The sequence below is a fragment of the Dendrobium catenatum genome, unplaced genomic scaffold (assembly GCF_001605985.2).
Source record: "Dendrobium catenatum unplaced genomic scaffold, ASM160598v2 fragScaff_scaffold_1532, whole genome shotgun sequence".
Classification (NCBI taxonomy): domain Eukaryota; kingdom Viridiplantae; phylum Streptophyta; class Magnoliopsida; order Asparagales; family Orchidaceae; genus Dendrobium; species Dendrobium catenatum.
In genome coordinates, this window is record NW_021319994.1 from 173,608 (window position 1) to 193,476 (window position 19,869).

At 36.7% G+C, this 19,869-nt stretch overlaps 1 protein-coding gene across 1 annotated transcript in view; it reads left to right on the plus strand.

Moving 5' to 3' along the window:
* Positions 1-1,798: 1,798 nt before the first annotated feature.
* Positions 1,799-19,869, plus strand: part of LOC110111658 — a 44,404-nt gene continuing 26,333 nt past the window's right edge. The window contains exons 1-11 of the mRNA XM_020843632.2: positions 1,799-1,989; positions 2,760-2,907; positions 2,995-3,252; positions 5,566-5,740; positions 6,242-6,303; positions 6,414-6,577; positions 6,723-6,820; positions 12,839-12,897; positions 12,995-13,129; positions 13,244-13,506; positions 13,608-13,767. Of these exons, the coding sequence (XP_020699291.1) occupies positions 1,940-1,989; positions 2,760-2,907; positions 2,995-3,252; positions 5,566-5,740; positions 6,242-6,303; positions 6,414-6,577; positions 6,723-6,820; positions 12,839-12,897; positions 12,995-13,129; positions 13,244-13,506; positions 13,608-13,767 (1,572 nt within the window). The 5' untranslated portion in view covers positions 1,799-1,939. The remainder of the gene's footprint in view (positions 1,990-2,759; positions 2,908-2,994; positions 3,253-5,565; positions 5,741-6,241; positions 6,304-6,413; positions 6,578-6,722; positions 6,821-12,838; positions 12,898-12,994; positions 13,130-13,243; positions 13,507-13,607; positions 13,768-19,869) is intronic.

A 19,869-nucleotide genomic window follows, 5' to 3' on the forward strand; every position in this document is an offset into this window, starting at 1 on the left:
ACAAAAAGCTTATAAGCAATATTTTTTGAACTATTCGTATGTACGAAAATATGATCGTATTGTACATTAGTACATGCTAAAAATGAAAATTTTCAATTATCTGGATGGCTTTTCGTGTCTTTCATATAAAAGGTCCTTAAAAACTGACATGAAAAAGAGTTCTTCTTAGTAATTTTTCAAGAGCAAGTGAAAGAGTGTATTTGGAAGAGTGTTTGAGAGAAATTTCTTGTAATAAGAGTGTGAAGGGTTCACAAGATTACTCAAAGGTAAGGATCTCTTTGTGTTTTTGGTTACTACTCTTCTTTTCTTCTTTCTAGTTGCTCAAGAAAAAATCTTTGAAGTAGACGATGGTTCTCTGCCGACACTTGGAGGATGTGAAAGGATAAAGATTTTTTGCCGATACTTAGAGGGTGTGAAAGGACGACAGTTCTTTGCCGACACTTGGAGAGTGTGAACAGACGATCTTCTCTACCAACACTTGGAAGGTGTGAAAGGACGACGGTTCTCTACTCTACCGACACTTGGAGGGTGTGTGAAAGAATGACGGTTCTTTGCTAACACTTGGAGAGTGTGACAGACAACGTTTCTCTGTCGACACTTGAAGGGTGTGAAAGGACGACTGTTCTCTGCTGCACCGAGGATTGGTGGAAGAGAGGAATTATAAAGGCTTCTCTGCCTTGCTGTGGGGGCAAAAGAAGAGTCACTTTGATAATAGTACAATACCTGAAGAGGGAGTCTTCAGGGAGTGGATGTATGTCATGTTTGACCGAACCACTATAAATCTTTGTGTCTTTTTATTTTCTTCATTTATTTTATGCAATTTGTTTACAGTGATTGAAAAGCTTATTTTAATCTAAAATGAAATTGCTATAAAATTTTAAATGATTTTATATTAAAAAATCCAAAAGAATTTTTAAATTAGCAATTATCCACCCTCTTGGTTAGCATTGAGACAATTGCTTAGATTTAACAACCTATACAGAATCAATACATTAGACCATCGGTCATTGGACCTTCTCTGCTATAGTCACATGAAAACCTTTCACCTTATATTGACTCCTCCCTTATTTTCTACTCGATCTCCATAGTCAAATGATATTTCTATGTTCAGCACTAGTTAAAGAATTTCTGCAATGCTAGGCTTTATAGTTTTTCTTCTTTGTAAGTTGTTCACATAAAAACCAATGTCACCTATACTCTTTTAATTTATTTGTTTGTGTTTTAGATATTCGTAGAAAACTATGATGCAAATACCCTCATTTTACTACTGTGAAATTTCTAGCCTGCAACAATAACAAAATTTGAATCATATTTAACTCTTTTGATAAATACTCTACAAATTATCACAATATATAAAAATACATGAATTTATTAATTTGTTTAGATAAATGTTAATTTTATAAATTACATAAATTTTAATAATATATTAAAATGTCCCCATTTTTTCCACAAGATCAGCAAACCTAGTAATTAAACTGCATATGAATATGATGAACCAATTTAATTAATAAATAAATGACGTATGAATGAATCAAATACAAATATTTACTAAGTCCCAAAATTTAAAAGATGCCGTTTGCTTGTGGGTATAGACAACGCAAGCGACACCAACATGCGAGACCGACCAAAGAGTAAACAGACTGCTTCCCATGGGCGACGCATGAGCATACGACCCGGTTAACCGATAGTGAGCGGTCGTTTGCGAGTCCTAGGTTCATGCCGTGGGCCGAGTCCACCGCTTATCGCCCGTTTCAAGTCATAAGATTGGCAGGACTGATGGGGCGGACGTACAGTAGCTTAAACGATTCCGTGGCATGTTAGAAGCAGAAGCAGGAAATAAACGTCAGATATGTGCTACTCACTCCAGGGCAGATGAACTTTGACAGTGACAAATGTTTATATATACCTGCCCTGGTGGACTTACATTGGTGCAGCGGCCATGAAACAATCGGCTTTGGTTCTTCTCTTCTACACCCTAATCCTCTCCAGGTTATTATCTCTATCTTTTCTGTCTGAAAGTAGAACTTACGTGATTTTTTAGTGCTGTCTGTGGCTAATCAATTTAGTTTCAATTTCGTTGCCCTTAATTAATTGGAATGTGCTGGATTGTTGCATACCAGTATTTTGTACAAGAAAATTTGTATTTTGGTTCGTTTGTATTGTATTTATTGGGAAAAATATCCTGTCTGCTTTTCTAATAAGTAACCTATTACTTCCTGTTCTAAAGTTCCGGCAATCAGAATTTGCGTTAAATGGTGTTCTTCGCATACGCTGCCCATATTGAGAAATTTTCTTGCTTTGCCCTTAGGTATGCAAGTCTTTATTTTTATTCAGAGAAATACTATACCTTTTTTTTTTTAAAGCCGACAAAAAATAATATTACATATGAGGATAACTAATACAAACGCATCTCAAACAAAAGCAGACTTTCACTGCCCCATAATTTTATGTAGATTTTTTTGTTGTAAAAGTTCCTGATGTGCACGATAACATGTGAATAGTGAAATTTTACAAAACTTCTGAAATCAAAACTTTCGGTACAAATTTCAAGCTTCTCTTTATGTCGGGTTATCTTGAAATTTTATGCAAAAGTGGTTCATTTGCCACCAATTTATTCTTTCAAGTGATAGGAACTGCAGCCGCTTGTGCATGATAGCTTCTGGTGCTAATACCAAGAAATCATCTATATCTGGTCTTCAAAGGCAGCAATTTTTTGATAATTTCTTGAGCTAATTAAATTTTTCATTTTAACATTTCAGCGGATTATTTGAAGCGTTTGGAAAAGATTTTTCTACACCACCACGAGGGTGGAATTCTTATGATTCTTTTTCTTGGATTGTTGATGAAGAAGAATTCCTTGACAATGCACAGGTTGTGTCCAGCAGGCTGCTTCCTTCTGGATATGAGGTGAGGGCTCTAATGCTTTGTTCTTTACTTTTGGTCACCTTAAAAAATGTTGAAGTTCCTTATTATGCTTCTACAAACATTGTACAGTATGTTGTCATAGACTACTTGTGGTATCGGAAGAATGTTAAGGGATCATCATCAGACTCTTATGGTTATGATAACATTGACGAATGGGGACGATTAGTTCCTGATCCAGACAGGTGGCCATCTTCTAGGCATGGAAAAGGGTTTAAGGAAGTTGCCCAAAAGGTGCATGACTTGGGTTTAAAGTTTGGGATTCATCTAATGAGAGGAATAAGTTTAGAAGCAGTTAACAACAACACAAAAATCTTGGATGTTACCACGGTATTCTTTCTCCTGTGGTCAGTGTTTTCTTTTTAATTATATTTTAAGTGTTCTTTCCTACCACAACCTTGATGAGTAACTTCTTTGTAAAAAGCATTTGTAAGTCGATTTAGTACCACAAAATTTATTAAGCTATCACCAGGAGGAATAATGAAGATTTAATCTGTATATTTGTTCTGCCTCTAAAAGTAATCATAAAAGTGAATCTACCATAAAATTCTTCTTACTTTCGATGACAAGATTGGATGATTGCATACATCATAGACAATTTAAAAGAGATAAATAGGTCTGCAAATATAATTATAAAATGGAGAACAATGCAAGAATAGTAAGAAATATTAGCAGTCAGATCATCTAAGCTCTCCTTCCTATGAAAAGAACTCTATCTTTGATCTGGTGAATGATCCCTTTTTTTTCTAGTTAACCTATAATTTCTGTTGCATCAAAACGAGTAAATTAAAAGAAAAATGAAATTCCGATATGCTTGGTAGAATATTTGGCTGAAAACTTTTTTTGGCTATATCACAGTACACGATTTATGTTAAAACAGTATAAACCTCCCTATTTAAATATTTCATTACTTTTGATTGCCTCTTTCTGATTCTTCTTGAAGCTAAGTGATTTTGTTGCTGTCAAATGCAGTATAATGAGGGCTACACCAGTTCATGTGCTATTGGTGGTAGCTTGGTAGCAATCTAGCACCACTAACACAGTGGTATATGATTTTGCACCTTTTTGCCATCATATTTGAAGGCTTAAACCAATGGCAGCCTACCTAGATCCTAGAGGTCCTTTGGGATGTATGGGCACTTCTGTGAAGGAAAGAGAGTGGTGGAGGAGATGCATTTATATTCATAGATTAGTATTAATTGTCTTATATTTTGGATCTCTGAAATGAAACAGCAACTATGAAGACCCATTTTGTCAACTGTATTGCTGTTCCTCAAAAATTTCAACATGACTTTCTACTTAGAACCATATTTTATTCGAATCATAATGCTGTGGTTTTGAACTCCTTTGATTGTTGGTATATGTCTCAAATAAACACAGAGAAAATGATCAAAATGGTCTCTCAATTCTTTGTACAACAACAACTACAAAAATAATATCAAGCCTTTATCCCACTACGTGGGGTCGGCTACATGAATCCTTTTTCTCCATTGTGTCCTATTAAAAGTCAAATTCTCGTTTAAATCTAATAAAGAAAGGTCATTCCTAATATTTTCTAACCAAGTCTTTTTAGGTCTACCCCTACCTTTCTTAACATAAGTCAAATCTAATACCTCTACTCTCCTAACCGGGTCATCGGAAGGCCGCCGTTTTATGTGACCAAACCATCTAAGGCGACTCTCTCTAATCTTATCTTCTACTTGAGCTACTCCAACCTTTTCACATATATGCTCATTTCGTAACCAAGTCTCTCAATTCTTTGTGAGGGACTAAAATGATCCCAAACTTTTTTGAGGTACTAATTTGGTCCCTCATCAACTCCTAAAAAATGGGCCATTTTGATCCCAACATCAAATTTTAGGGTTAACTTGTTAAATCAAGGAGTATTTTGATCATTTTTTTAATTAAATTATTTATTAAATATAATTTTTCAAGCAATAGTATTTTTTTTTAAATTATTAAACATTTCTTTTATAAAATTATTAATAGTTTTGGTTTTAATTTCAAAAATTCTTAATAATTCTAGTTTGAATTTATAATCATTATAGAATAGAATTGTTAATAACTTAAAAAAAAATGCTATTACTTGAAACTTATATTTAATAAATAATTCAATTAAAAAACGATCAAAATATCCTTTGATTTAATACCTTTAATCCTAAAATTTGATGTTTGGATAAAAAATGTCACTTTTTGAGGAGTTGCGGGATCAAATTGGTCCCTCAAAAGAGTTGAGGATTAGTTTGGTTCCTCACAAAGTGTTGAGGGACCATTTTGATTCTTTCTCTAAACACATATAATTACTTTGCTCTTTAATTTTTGAAAGGAAATTTTGCATAATTTTGTAGTTTGCACTGACAAAAGGAAATTCAAAAACCTGTTTTATCTTTACTAATGTATTACTAAGCTCAAAGTCTTAGGTAAAGGAGAACTTGAGTCTTATAAAAAGATATTTCAGGACCTGTATGTTTAAATTACTTGAACTAGCCCAATGATATAAGATTCTGATGCTTTTCCCATATTCACTGGCCATCAGCTGTTAGGCTTTTGAGCAATGTTGGGTGACTTTATCTGTAGATACTAATGTTTTGATGTCATGTTGGGGTCTATTTCTTCACTTTGAATGAAACTTTTATATTTCAGGGACTTCCTTATATGGAAGATGGTAGAACATGGCTGGCGGGAGACGTAGGATTGAGAGATATGCCTTGTGGATGGATGAAGAATGGATTTCTGAGTGTAAATACAGATTTACGAGCTGGGAGAGCATTCTTGAGGTCTCTATATCAACAATATGCTGATTGGGATGTTGATTTTGGTATATTTCCAGCGTTTTCACCCTTACAATTTGATTTGTTATCTATTTATGTGTTGAACTTATAATATCAGTTAAAAACGCTCAATAACACCTAAATAGTTACATGTACTTATATGTCATTTTAATATCTTACTCACATTAAAGTCTATGCATGAAAAGTTGTGTTTTATTTTAAATAAGATAATATTAGCAATATTTTTAATGTTATTTTGATATTTGAGTATTATATAAATAAATATAAAAATTTAAGAAGTAGATATGAAAATATATAAGAATTTTGTGTTATGTATATAAATCCCTCATAAACTATTTCAATGCTGGAAGCAACCTGGCTCTAGAATTGTAAATTGGTAACTTAAATGAACAGAGGGTATAAGTATGGTTTGCCAACGCTTTACTATTTTTTTTCTTTTTTTTTTTTATAAATTTTTTAATTGCTAACTCCTTACTTCTAAGGCGCTATAGTTTCTTATTCCCTTTTCTATTTTTCTTTCTTTTTAGTAAAGCTTGATTGCGTATTTGGTGATGATTTTGACAAGAAACAGATAATTACAGTTTCAGAGGTATAGAGTTGACACTTTATATTATAGTTATGTTCTAAAATTGTTAGTTCATTAGTTTTATTAATTAACATGTAATGTATTAGCTGTACTTCGATGTATTGTTTTTATAGATTTTGGAAGGCCTTGGGCGCCCTATCCTATTTTCTCTCTCTCCTGGGACAAGTGTGACCCCATCCATGGGAGAGACCATTAGTGATTACGTGGATTTATACAGAATAACCGGTGATAGTTGGGATAATTGGAATGACGTTGCAGCTCATTTTGATGCGGCAAGGTATGCATCAGTAGTATTTTCTTGATATCTTTGTCATTGCCTACATGTAAGGATGTGTCATTATAGTCTCAAAATACTGTTATTTTTGAAGAATTTGTATCTGCCATATTATTATTATTATTATTATTTTATTATTTTTATACAGGGATTTCGCTGCTGCCAAGCAAATTGGTGCTAATGGTTTGCATGGAAACTCTTGGCCGGACTTGGACATGCTACCGCTTGGGTGGCTTACAGATCCAGGTGAAGTATTATGAAGCCTGACAAAATTCACCTTTAGTGCTGCTTCTTGAAGCTTTTAAACTTTCAAAAGAAAGTCGGCAAAGTGATGCTTTATCCGGCAGCTTATTGGCAAAATGACGTCTAAAGCTTGTTTTGAGGCCTTCGACATCTTTTCAACTGGAATTAAAACTCATTAGTGATGCAGTGCATTGTTAGGAGTATTTTATGACCACTATCATTTTCTGTTTCTTCTACTTTACCTTTTGCAGTCTTTTATCCTTTTTCTGTTATTTTAGAAAGGTGGAACTTATACAATGTAGTAGATTGATTTGATAAAGGAAAGGTAAAGGCTGCTGTCTACCTTCAGCCTTTTTTAAGCCATTAACTAGTAACAGCAGAACAACAGTAAGGCAGAAATAACAAGAAAAATAAAACACTCTATTCTTAAAATATATCATTTGCTTCTTATGCTCTTCTCTTTGCCTATATATATATATATATATATATATATATGGCAGTGGTCCCCATTTTCTAGCCAAATAACTGTGCACAGGATTCTTGTAGCGAACCATACAAATACGACTTCCGCCCGCACAAACTAGGGTTTCATCGCCAATAGCTGGTCGGTATTTTCAGGGAGCGAAGCGCCGTCACAGAAAGGATCCCAACAACGAAAACACCCATCAGCTTCAAACCCCCGGCAGATTCAACCCCTTGCCTGGAACACTCAGCAGCTTCAAACCTTGGCTACGAACCCCTCCGCAGCTTCCACCCCATGCTTCGAACCCTCAGCATCTTTGAACCTTGGCTTCAAACCCCTAGTACCGTCAAACTTGCAACGACGTCGAACACAAGTGTTGAATCCGAGCAACAAAGCTTGGGGATGTCGAACCCTTAGCATTGAACTGATCCAGTAAGTCCGTTTGAATACGTTGCTCGCCATTTTATTTTGCCAGATATTTTTATTATTATTGATTTGTTTTAATTATTTATATAGATAAAGAAGCTTTGTCATTTGAATTGGATGAATAAATTTTTTTCATTTTTTTGGTGGTTGCTATCCAAATTTTATATTTTGTAGATTTATTAGATTTTAATGGTTTGCTTTTTTGTTTGAAAATAACATATAATAAATTGCTAAAATAAAAAAATGATCAAATTTCCCGTCATTTTAACACTATTAAATCTTAACTTGATGGTGTAACAACCCAAACTATTAGTTATCGAGATATTGTCCTCTTTGGCTTAAGGTCCTTATGGTTTTGTCTTGTTGGTGTAATTTTTCAGGAGCTCAATCATCTCAGGATTTCTCCGGCATGAGCAGGTTTAACTGCGGAGTTTCTTGATGAAATTCTAACTATTACACCGAAAGACTCATCGATTTTTAAAAGTTTAGCATCTTTTTACTTAAGAGGTTTCACAATCTCCCCCACTTAAGTAACTTACATCTTGGTCAGCATCTTTATCCTGGAATTATTCACCAAGAAGATATAATTCTAGAGGGCCACCAATAAGTTCAAGTGGTAATTTCCACTACGTAGCACTTTATCCCATATAGGGTTCAAGAGGTGGCTCCCATGGCGTAACATTATCTTTTATAAAAATTAGTTCTCATCTTCCAACTGGTATATTGCTCTGATCGCATTTGTAACAGCCCAAACTATTAACTTTCGAGATATTATCTGCTTTTCCCTAAGGGTTTCATGGTTTTGTCCTATTGGTGTATCTTCCCAAGTGGTCACCCATCCCAGGATTTCTCCAGGATGAGCACGCTGAACTGCGCAGTTTCTTAACGAAATTTTAACCATTACGCCAAAAGACGCCTCGACGTTTAATTGTTTAGCTTCTTTTTACTTAAGAGATTTCACATGTGGGGCCAAAATGGTCTCATTTTAAATAGTTGAGGGATCAAAATGGTCTCTTAACTTAGTTGTGGATCATTTTGATCATTCCTAAAGAGTTAATTGACCATTTTGATCATTATATACATACATATATATATATATATATATATGTTTCTTTTTCCTTACTCTTGTTTTGCTGTTACTAGTTAGAGCATTGCATGCCATATTCGTATCCAAGCTCAATGCTTGGGAAGAATGGCTGAAGGAAATCATTGTAAGGCTCTAGATAAAAATCAGAGCTTAGATGCCAAAGAAGCATTGTAAGTTAATTATAAGAGCTTTTGACAAAGTTCTTTCGATTATCAGTTGAAATGAGATAAGAAGTAGAAGCAATTTGAGCAAGTGGAGGCATCAATCTAATTGTTCGTCGAGCAGTGCCTGCAACCACACTAGCCGCTCATGTTAAGGTCATCGTCAAATGAGAAGCGCAAAGGAATCCTAGAATGATTGTAGAGATTGCAGATTCAGTAGGAGAATATGATTGGCAGCCTCATGCTGAAGTGACGGATTTTGAGGATGATGACTATCGCCTTCATAATCCAACAAAACAACCACATGATAGGTTTCATGTTAAAATGGATATTGCATTCTTTGATGACTGTTTGCATATTGAGGACTATATTGACTAGGAAAGAGCTATAGAACTTGTTTTGATTTCATGAAAATATTACCAGAAAATATGTAGGTTGAAAGGTGGTGCAAGTGCCTGATGGTTACAGCTCTTAGAAACATGGTGCTGAGAGGGGAAAAATTGTGTTTGTAGTTGGTATAGAATGAAACAACTACTCGTGGGATACTTTTTGCTAATTGATTGTGAACAGATGCTCTATATACAATATCAGGATTGCTCCCAAGAAAGTGACATTGTGAGTGAATATACATAGGAATTTTATAGGTTCAGTGCTCAAAACAACCTTAATGACTCCAACAATCAATTAGTTGCTCATAACATTGGAGGGTTGAAGAAAATAATTCAAGAAAAACTAGAGCTTAATTCGATTTGGACCCTCACAGGCTGTTAATTTTGTTCGTAAAGATAAAATGCAGTTTAATTGCCATTCTAGAGGTCATTCATCAAGGCGCCATTCTAGTGAGACCACCACAAAGCAAAATTTTCCAACACCTACTAGTAAACTGTCATCAGCCAAAATGTAACCAACAACATGTAGCAGTTCCATGGTTGAGGCGAAACTTCCTATCATACTAATAGCTCAAGTCAAGGAAAACCCTTACTCAAAATCTTCTAATTTCAAATGTTTTCGATGGTTTCAACCCGGACATAAATCTAATGAATTTCTCAATAATAAAAAACTACAATAATTGAAGGAGAAGTGGATGCCAATTCAATTCCAATTCAAGATGAAAAGTTGAAACAGAAGATATGCCACCTCTTCAAGCATTACAACAACAAATAAATTTTTCTCTGGGAGCTTCATTACCCAACTTACAACATTATAAAATGAGTCCAAAGGAGCACAATATAGTTGAAGAATTAGAGGATGAATTGTTAAACAAACAACTAATTCAACCAAATTTGAGTTCGCGTGTTGTACTTGTATTGCTTATTCCAAAAAAAGATGGAAGTTACCGAATGTGCATCGCAGTAGGGCTATTAACAAAATCATGATTAAATATCATTATCTAATGCCAAGAATTGAAGATTTTTGGATAGATTAGTTGCTCATTTGTTTTTTTATAAGTTAGACTTGTAAAGTTGATATCTTCTTATTCGTATTAGACCCGATAACAAATGGAAAACATCTTTCAAAATTCATTGAAGTTCGTACAAATGGAATGCGATGCCGTTTGACTTGTGCAATACTCTTGTAACATTTATGTATGTCATGAATGAGTTACTCAAATCTTTCTTAAAAAAGTGTTGTGTTGTTTATTTTGATCTTGTGTTTGTCCATAACTCTTCTTTTGTTGATCTTGAACATCTAACTCAAAATTTTGAAACTTTCTGTGCCCATGGACTTTTCCTTAATCTTGCAAAATGTGAATTTTCTATTTCAAGAGTCTGTTTGGGCTTTATTATTTTTGCCAACACATTGCTATGTAGAAAGTTGCGGCTATTATGGACTGGCCAACAACTTGTTCTCTATTTTATTTTAGGAGTTTTCATGAATTTACCAATTTTTTATTGGTGTTTTATCCGCTGGTTCGGTGTATTGATGATACCTGTGATGAATTGCTTGAAGGCCAAAATGTTTTACCTGTCGGCTGAGAGACAACGTAACTTTGAGGTAGTAGAAATAGTGTTGAGCTCAGCACTTGTTCTTACATTACTTGCAGTGGACATTGATGCATCAATTATCGATATTGGTGCAGTTCAGTTTCAACAAGATTGCCCAATATAGCATTTTAGCTATACGTTGAGTTTGGCAAGGATTAAATGGATGCTATATATGAATAAGAGCTATATACTGTAATTTGAGCTTTAAAACACTGAGAACATTTTTTATTACATCAAGATTTTGTATTTTATAGTGATCATCGCGTGCTGCAATTCATCAATAGCCAAATGAATATTAATAGAATGCATACAAGTTTGGTGTTCAGAATCAGGTAGCTGACACTTAATAGAAAATTTGTATTATTCATTCAATTACAAATTGAATTAACTGGACTCAAGTTCTTAAAAGAGCTCTACTACTTCGATAAAGATATTTCTGGAATTTGGAATCAGTGCTTAACAGAAACTCCTGTTGATTATTCTATAAAGCATGCCTTTCTAATCAAAGGGAATGCTTTATGTGTCCGAGATTCATCTTGGTGGTAGCATCTTTTTCAAGAAACTGATATCGGCTGCTTGACAGCACAACTGGGATGGGAAAAAATGTTATTACTGAAGCATGTGAGATTTTTTGAGTCACAACTTAAACGAGATGTAACTCGGTTGTAGGACGATGCCCAGTTTGTTAAGAGCTATAAGGCACTAGCAAAAATACTAGATTATATATGCCTTTGATCGTTCTTTATTTGATTTGAGAGGTTTTAAGTTTTGATTTTATGTTGGGGCTGCCGAGAACTAAACAAAGGAGCTAATTTGATCATGGTGATAATGGACAGATTTTTGAAATTAGCACACTTCGTTTCTTGCGAAAAGAACTTTTGATACTCTCAATATAGCTCGATTATTCTTTTATGAGATTGTTATTCTTCACAGTTAACTTTGCAGAATTACTTCAGATTGCGGAGTTTATTATTATGTTTTGGTGCAAATTGTGAAAAGTGAGTGATTAAAAATTAACATTAAGCTTAGCTCAGCCTACCATCCACAGACTGCTGGGCAAACCAAAGTAGTGAATCACATCCTTGGGTATATGCTTCAGCGTCTAGTGCAAAATTACCCTACACATTTGGATGAAACTCTCAGTCAAGCAGAATTTGCATTCAATTTCATGACAAATCATTCCACATGAAGATGTCCATTTAGCATTGTTTATATTAAAATTTCCAATCATCTTCTTCACATCGAGGTTCTTTCTAAATGCAAAAAATAAATCAGCTGCTCGACTGGTGGAACAACATCGATCTCTTTTGGAAGAAGTAAGAAATAAATTGATTGTCACACCAACAATACAAGGCAGTCGTTGCTCCTAGGCATCAGAAATTTTTAACACTGGAGACCTCATCATGGTTCATTTGTGCAAGGACGATTCGCACCAAGAAAGTATTCTACACTCAACCCCTGAAAAATTGGTCCCATTCTTTCTATTAAACACATCAACGATAATGCTTCTATTGTTGATCTACCTCCACATATCCACACCCCAGCTACTTTGAATGTTTCCAACATATATATGTATTGTTAGGGGTGTCAATTCGGGTCAACGGGTTGGGTTCGGGTTGAACCCGAGCTGACCCGGATCTAAACGGGTCAACCCGAACCTGACCCATTTTTGCAAACGGGTCGGACATTTCAACCCGGATCCGACCCGCTCAGGTTGCCGGGTTGACCCGACCCGACCCGACCCGAATCTTTAATATATTTGTCTTGCTTGGAATGCAATCGTTGTGTCAAATTGAAATGTAAAAATATCATATCTCTTGCTTGCTTTAATCTTGTATTCACTTTCAGTCCAGCTGCTCAGACACGACTAGGAATAATCTTTGCCCCTCTTCTTAACAGGTGTTCAGCAAGGTCCTCACAGAAAGTGTAGGCTTTCCCTTGACGAGCAAAAAACTCTGGCAAGTGAATATCATTCTGTTTTAACGAATGTGTCAACTTTTATGATAAATGAGATTCCAAAACTTATGCTAGTTATGATAAAAATTTATCACCCAGCTGACTCTCTGGTCAATGGCTAAATCTCCTCTTATGTTTGGTGGAGATTTGAGGCAAATTGATGACATAACATTCAATCTTATAACAAATCCTACTTTACTGGAGATTGATTCGTACAGTCAGAATAATATGGAGGTATTGTTTCTTTACATTTAATAACTTTGAAGAAGTTGGGTTTGAATTCATAATCATAATTTTATGTTTGCAAAATGTGAAAATAGCATATTCTGACTTGGTTATTTTCGATAGTTTCCTTATATATTCACAGGTAAAAGTGGAAGTCTTGCAGATCATGCTGCTAGCAAAAGCCCTGGGAAACAATTGCAGGTCTCTAATGAACCTGAACAATCTATACTTGGTTTAACCAGTTGTAATAGTGAGAGGGCGAAAGGATGGTCAATTACTTTACAAAACAGGGTAAAACAGATCTGCTGGAATTATAACACGAAAGGCAGATCTACTTTGTCAAGTTGCTTACATAAAAGGAGGCCTCTTATGAAATCATTTAAATGGTAGCCATACATAACCAGTTTTACTAGTGAACTTTTTAGTTCTTAATTGTAAGAGATCCTTGTCTTGACTAAGGGTTAAATATGCCCCTTTCTTAATGTAGGAATAATGAGTTCATTTACAGACAGAAATATGAAGGAATGTTTCAGCTTCTGGCTCAGAAGTCTATGAAAGCTTGTTTGGACTCCTCAACAACCCAAAGGCACACTGCATCCGTAAGGCCAAGTAATCTACTTTCCACATGCAAGTGGAATGCCAACCAGGTATGCATTAAGAGCCAAAGTTTTGGCATTTCTGTGTAACATGTTTTTTGATTTGTTGGGTTTTTTGATGGGTTGATTGATTTTTCATTTTATAAATGACGTGAATACATAGATAGGAACTCAGTGATGTTGATGTGATAGGAATTAGATGTACTTTTTACAAAATTAGTTGATAAAACATAAAAAATTGAAAAGAAGAATGCCCAAAAATAAATTTTATTGAAAGAACTATGAAGAGAAATACATGATACAATTGGATCTTCAATTGGAGAGGAAGATAATCCCTAGCTGCCAGCTAGAGCCTAAATAACATAAGAATAAACTAAATTCAGCAAACTAGACATGAAAGAAAACAGAACCATATGTAAACACTACTTAAACATACCTAAAATAATACAATTCACAAATAACCCTCTTCACATTAATTTTTCCTCCTAATTTCTCCCTCATCTACCTTATGAAAATGCCTACTGGGCCTCACCCCAAAGGGGCGGTATTTACTGCAGGAAGGACTGCAGTTGAAACTTCCGCCTCTTGGATGTATTGCCATGTCCATAAGGATCAAATAGACCAATCTAACAATACCTCCTTTACAAAGACCCACCTTATTCGTAAGGTGAAAATATAGCTCCTTCCTCAGTTTTCTCGTCATCACAAATGGTAAGAACTTGAAGAGATTGGTCCTTACATCGGTGCTGCGGTGTATACCACTCCTCACGTCCTTCGCCCTCTTCTCCTGCAACTTCATTTGTATGAGCTTCTTGAAGTTTTCCTCAGGTTTCCCTACTGTAGTCTTCTCCTTTGGGTGTCGGCTCTTTGAATGCCAAAAAGGTGGTGGTCATCTTGTACGAATTTTCTAATCTTGCCTCCGGTCTCTCTCTCCAGGTGCATCTAATCTTTCACTCATTGGGCTAGCTCCATAGCCTCTCCCAAGTCACGAGGCCTCATCACTCTAACTGCGACCCAAATATTTGGTTTGAGCTCTTTCATAAAGTTCTCCTTGAGTAAAGTCTTTGAAAGCCTGTCCAGTCAGCTGGCCAGGTGCACAAACTGCTTATGGTATTCCACCACTATCCCCTCCTGCGTGAGGGAAAATAACTGCTCATAGAAGTCCCCTCCCTTGCTGGTTCGGAAACGTTCAAACAAGCAGTTTTTAAACTCCCTTCAAGTCCGTATGGGTTGCCTTGTATCCTTCCACTTGTACAATGCCAATGCTTTTCCCTTTAAGTACATCCCGACTGCCGTCAGTCTTTCCTCCTACGTCAATCTATTGATAGTAAAGTACCTTTCCACCTTGTAGATCTATCTATTGTCATCATCTTCCTAAAATAGGCATCTTCAGGTTACTCACCCTTGAATCTCCTCCGTTCCCTATGTTTCCTCTATAATTTCCCATTCCCCAATGGGGTGGTTCCACCCAAGTGTCTCAATCATCCCTTCTACACTCTTAACCAAACGGTTCATCAAATTTTCATATTCTCCTTTCAAATTCAGTATCTCTTGGATCATAAGAAGCTCATATCCTTTCAAATTCAGACCCTTGCCTTTCAAATTCAGCACCCATTCAATCATAACAAGCTCCTCTCGTTTCAAATTCAGCACCCTTTCGGTCATAATTAGCCATTTCCCTTTCAAATTCCGCTCATCTCCTCTCAAAACTAGCACCCCTTCGTTCATGCCTGAGCTCCTCACGCCTCTCCCCATACCCTCTATCTGAATCCTCCCTAGGAATATGCTATAGGGAGGCATTATATCTTCTCCCTCCAGAATCTCCACCTCCTGATTTTCTCTTCACCTTATCAGATTAGGTTTTGCCCAACTTAGTTTCCGGAGGCTTCTTTCGCTTCCAATGATGTCGTTTTGGGTTGGCCATCGAGCAACTTCTTTAACATCTCCTCAAGGATGGAAAATTTCCCTACCATTTTTTCATGGATGGTTGAAATTTGACTTTTAAAATCTAAAAGTTAAATTTGGAGATCTGAAATTTCAGATTTTAATTGTTCGATCTCCCCTTCCAACACTTATACCTTTCTTCTTGCCATAGATATTCGAGTTTAGGCTCTAATAGTAATAAAAAAGCAATTTTGATGCGAATCTAGTATCCAACAGCACAAAACAGCAAGATCGAAGAGGAAACACAGCAGAAATCAACAAGGAAGACTTATATTTTTCCTAGGAAATTGCTTTGATACCAATTTGATAGGAAATAGATGCACTTTTAACAAAATCAAATGATTAATCACGACAAATTGGGATGAACACCCAAAGATAATTTTTATTGAAAGAACTAATGAAGATAAATGCAAGATACAATTAGATCTTCAATTAGAGAGGAAGATCTGGCTCTCCTAACCTTAGCCTCGAGCTAGAGCTCAAATAACCTAAGAATAAATTAAATTCAGTGAGCCAGACATGATTGAAAACTGAACCTTAGGTAAGCACTACTTAAAGCTTATCCAAATAATACAATTCCCAAATAGTCCTTTCATATTAATTTTCCTCCTAATTTCCCCCTCATCTCTCTTTTGAAAATGTCCCTTGGGTTCCACCCCAAAGGGGCGGTGTTTACTACGTACAGGCGGAACTTCCACCTGTTGGAAGTAATTGTCTGTTCTGTAAGGACCAGTTGGACCGTGTTGACCACAACAACAAACAAAAAAAAAAAGAGAAATAAAATTAGGATTTTCCATGAAATCCATAAAACCCGCAGGAATCCCGCTAACCTCCAAACGGCGCCGTTCGTGTCTCATTCCCGGAAATCTTGCTCAAATCCTGCGATCTGTAGCTCCATCCCCTTCGTTAAATACCGAACCAAATGGAGCGTTCGGCCTGCTCTCTTTCCACACGCAAATCCCTCTCTCCATCTCCTTCCTCTCCGATCAAATCCCGAGCTCCACGCCTCCACAAGCCCTACCCGAGCCCAAGCACTCGGATCTCCCTTGCCTCTCCCGATACCTCTCTGCCCGACGCCTCCCACTACCGACCTCACCCGCTCAAGCTTAGTCGTCCGACCTCCTCCTCCTCTCAGCCGAACCCGTCTCCTCCTTCTCCTCCCGATCTCCCCCTCTCTGCCGCAAGCCAGCCGACCCCTTAGGTATAGGTTATTTATATTATTATTATTATTATTATTTTATTTTTATTAATAATTAATTAAAATGAATAATTATGGTTATTTGCTCTTGCCTTGATCCTCATGCCGCCGCCATCTACAACCTTGCGAAGGTATAACTCCTAAACTCTAAAACTTTGAGAACCCGTTTCAACGCATTTGTCGAGACAAAACGACCTCTTATACACGCTTTTCTTAGCGTGGTAGGAGGACGTGCGTCCCGACGCTTGCGACGAAGCGGGCAATCACCTAAAACCCCTTCTTCGAAGTTTGTATCACCACGGATTTCCCCGCCTATACACGCTTTTCTTAGCGTGGTGGGATGGGAACCTGGTGCGATGCATACGACGAAGCGGGGATACCCATAAGTACCCGCTTGCGGGGAAATAACTGCTTTTCTTGCAAAATATTTTCAAAATACCCATACACGCTTTTCTTAGCGTGGTGGGGGATCAAAAAATACACGGCCGCGGTGTCCTCGAAAGAGGGCATCTACCATACACGCTTTTCTTAGCGTGGTGGGGAAGACATAATTTTCCGTAGTTTTCCCCTAAACAGGGGAGACGCCAGAAGGTTGCCGAAGTTTCGGGTGAACGCAATACTACACTTGGACCTCTTTTAAACTCAAAAGAACAATAACACGAACTCAAATGGGAACTCAAATACAATGAACTTAGTACAAGAAGTCTTAATTTGGACTTGGACAATTCATACTCAAATTCAAAAGACTCGGACCGCAGAAGACATAGAACTTGTACTCGAACAAGAGCAGAGGACCTATGAACATGAACTGGACTTATGGATTTGTTCTTGAATGAACTAAATGGAGAACTCATCTTGGACTCAAATGGATTTTAATCAAATAATATGAACTTAATTAAGATGAGTAAATAACAAGGAACTTGGATCCATAATGAGCAAGGCTCTAAATAAATTTGAGCATGAAATGGATTTGGCATGAGCCTTGGCCCAAATTTGATTTGGACTACAAAAGACTTCAGCTCAAACTTGAGCACTAACTTGAGACTTGTGAACTTGGTTTGAACCAAGTGAGAAGAACTTTAATATGACAATAGGGAATTAATGACAAGAAATCTTCAATCAACATCAAGATGATATCATACCAACAAAGGTCCAAACTAAATACAAAGGAATACATATGAAATTTGTAAAGGAAGACTTGCAATGACTTTAGAATCTCCAAACATCATTCACTCACAAATGATGATGGAGACTCATGCAATCAAATGTACCCAAGCTTGCAAGCAATGAAATTGATAAGAGCATGTAAGAAGATTGTAGTAATCTTTTCTACGTCCACCTAGGGACACTAACAAAGAGATATAAATAGTATATGATAATGTAACTTGTCAACGAATGAGTATAGAAGACATGTCTACAATCAAGTACAGGAAGAATGGTGAAATAGACATCATGTCCGTAGCACATTCAAGTTACCTACCAATTGTTGTGATAAAGACACTAACATCTCCATGGTCAACAATTGTCCAACATCAGTCAAATGCACCAGCTCTCTATAAGCAAGGATAAAAAGATCTGCAATACATACAATCTTTTTACGAATACAGATGTATGTATAACATGTCATTTATGGGTAGATATAGAAAGACTTCAGTAAATGCAGTATCCTGAAGTCAATTTTAGTCTGTGAAGGAAGACGTCTTCCTACCTACATGCAACAGTAGAGGATGCACTGAAAAGATCAAAGACCACAACAAAATGCATGGAGTACTACGACAAGTGCAAGCTCCTACAACCAAAGCAGGAGATTGGTTAGTGTACTATAATCTACCTGCACAAATCATGCAAGTAGTGCACGATAGTCTACCTGTACGAAGCAGCAAACAACTCAATTCAAAAGTTGCTACGCCACACTACCGAATCCGCAATTTCTATGCCAGCGGATAAAAGGCGTCTACAAATACTTTCAAAGTACCCCTGCACGTGCACTGTAGTTTGTATACACATAGGTACACTAAAAGGGAAAATATAATCTTAACCCGCATGGGCCTCGGCGAGCGTGTTATTGGTACACACGTGATGTCTAGGGAAGCTGCGCGGGTTAATAAGTGAATTCAAGTTTGAACCTGATCCTTCTATATGGGTCAAAAGAAGTTGACAGGGTTCGAACCGTCAAACAAATATACAGTTGTGGCGACCGATATATTTGTTTTAATACATTCATATTAGGCCTTCAAAGCCTACAATCAAAAGAATTCACTAAACAAAAAGCACGAATCCTACGAGAAACTCGATCCTCGATCAATAGCTTGGTCGAGTTGACAGGGTTTAATCCATAAAGAAAAATGACCTCGAACACTCCGATGATGGCCGTGTTGAATGCATATCTCAACCAGAGGGGCTTCCAAATATTTTCAAATGTCTCCCAAATATCCAAATGCCTATCATATTCCAAAGCTCCACCCAAATACCTACAAAAATCCAAAACTCCACAAAATCTCAAAATCCCAAAAATATTTAAAATGAAATAAATCCATCAACCCACTTAAAGCAAAATCCATCCACCCTCCGCAACAGTTTGCCGGGATGGACAAATCAAAATTTACTTCAGCTCACAAAGAGCCAAATGCCTAGTCGAAAATATCTTTAGGATCCATTCTCAAACAATCTCCTGCTAGTAAGGATGTGGTACGTGTCCTCTAACCAGCGGTTTGCCGCCAAATGGCACCGCAGGATAAACGGTTATGACCCGGGGCCCTCTGAACCGAGTGGTTTTGCTGCCAAGTGGCACCACAAAACATCGGTTATGGCCAGCACCATTACGTTCCTTATTGGCATCAAATCCTTGAGATATGAATCAATAGGATATGATCGATAGGGCACAAAGCCCTCTGTAAGCTAAGGTGGATTCAAATTTATCCTCTTAGACAAACATTCACCCCAGATCTACAAGGTCTCCTTGGACGATGCAACCCATGGCTGCCGACAAGTATCCTTCTGTCAGGTTGGGT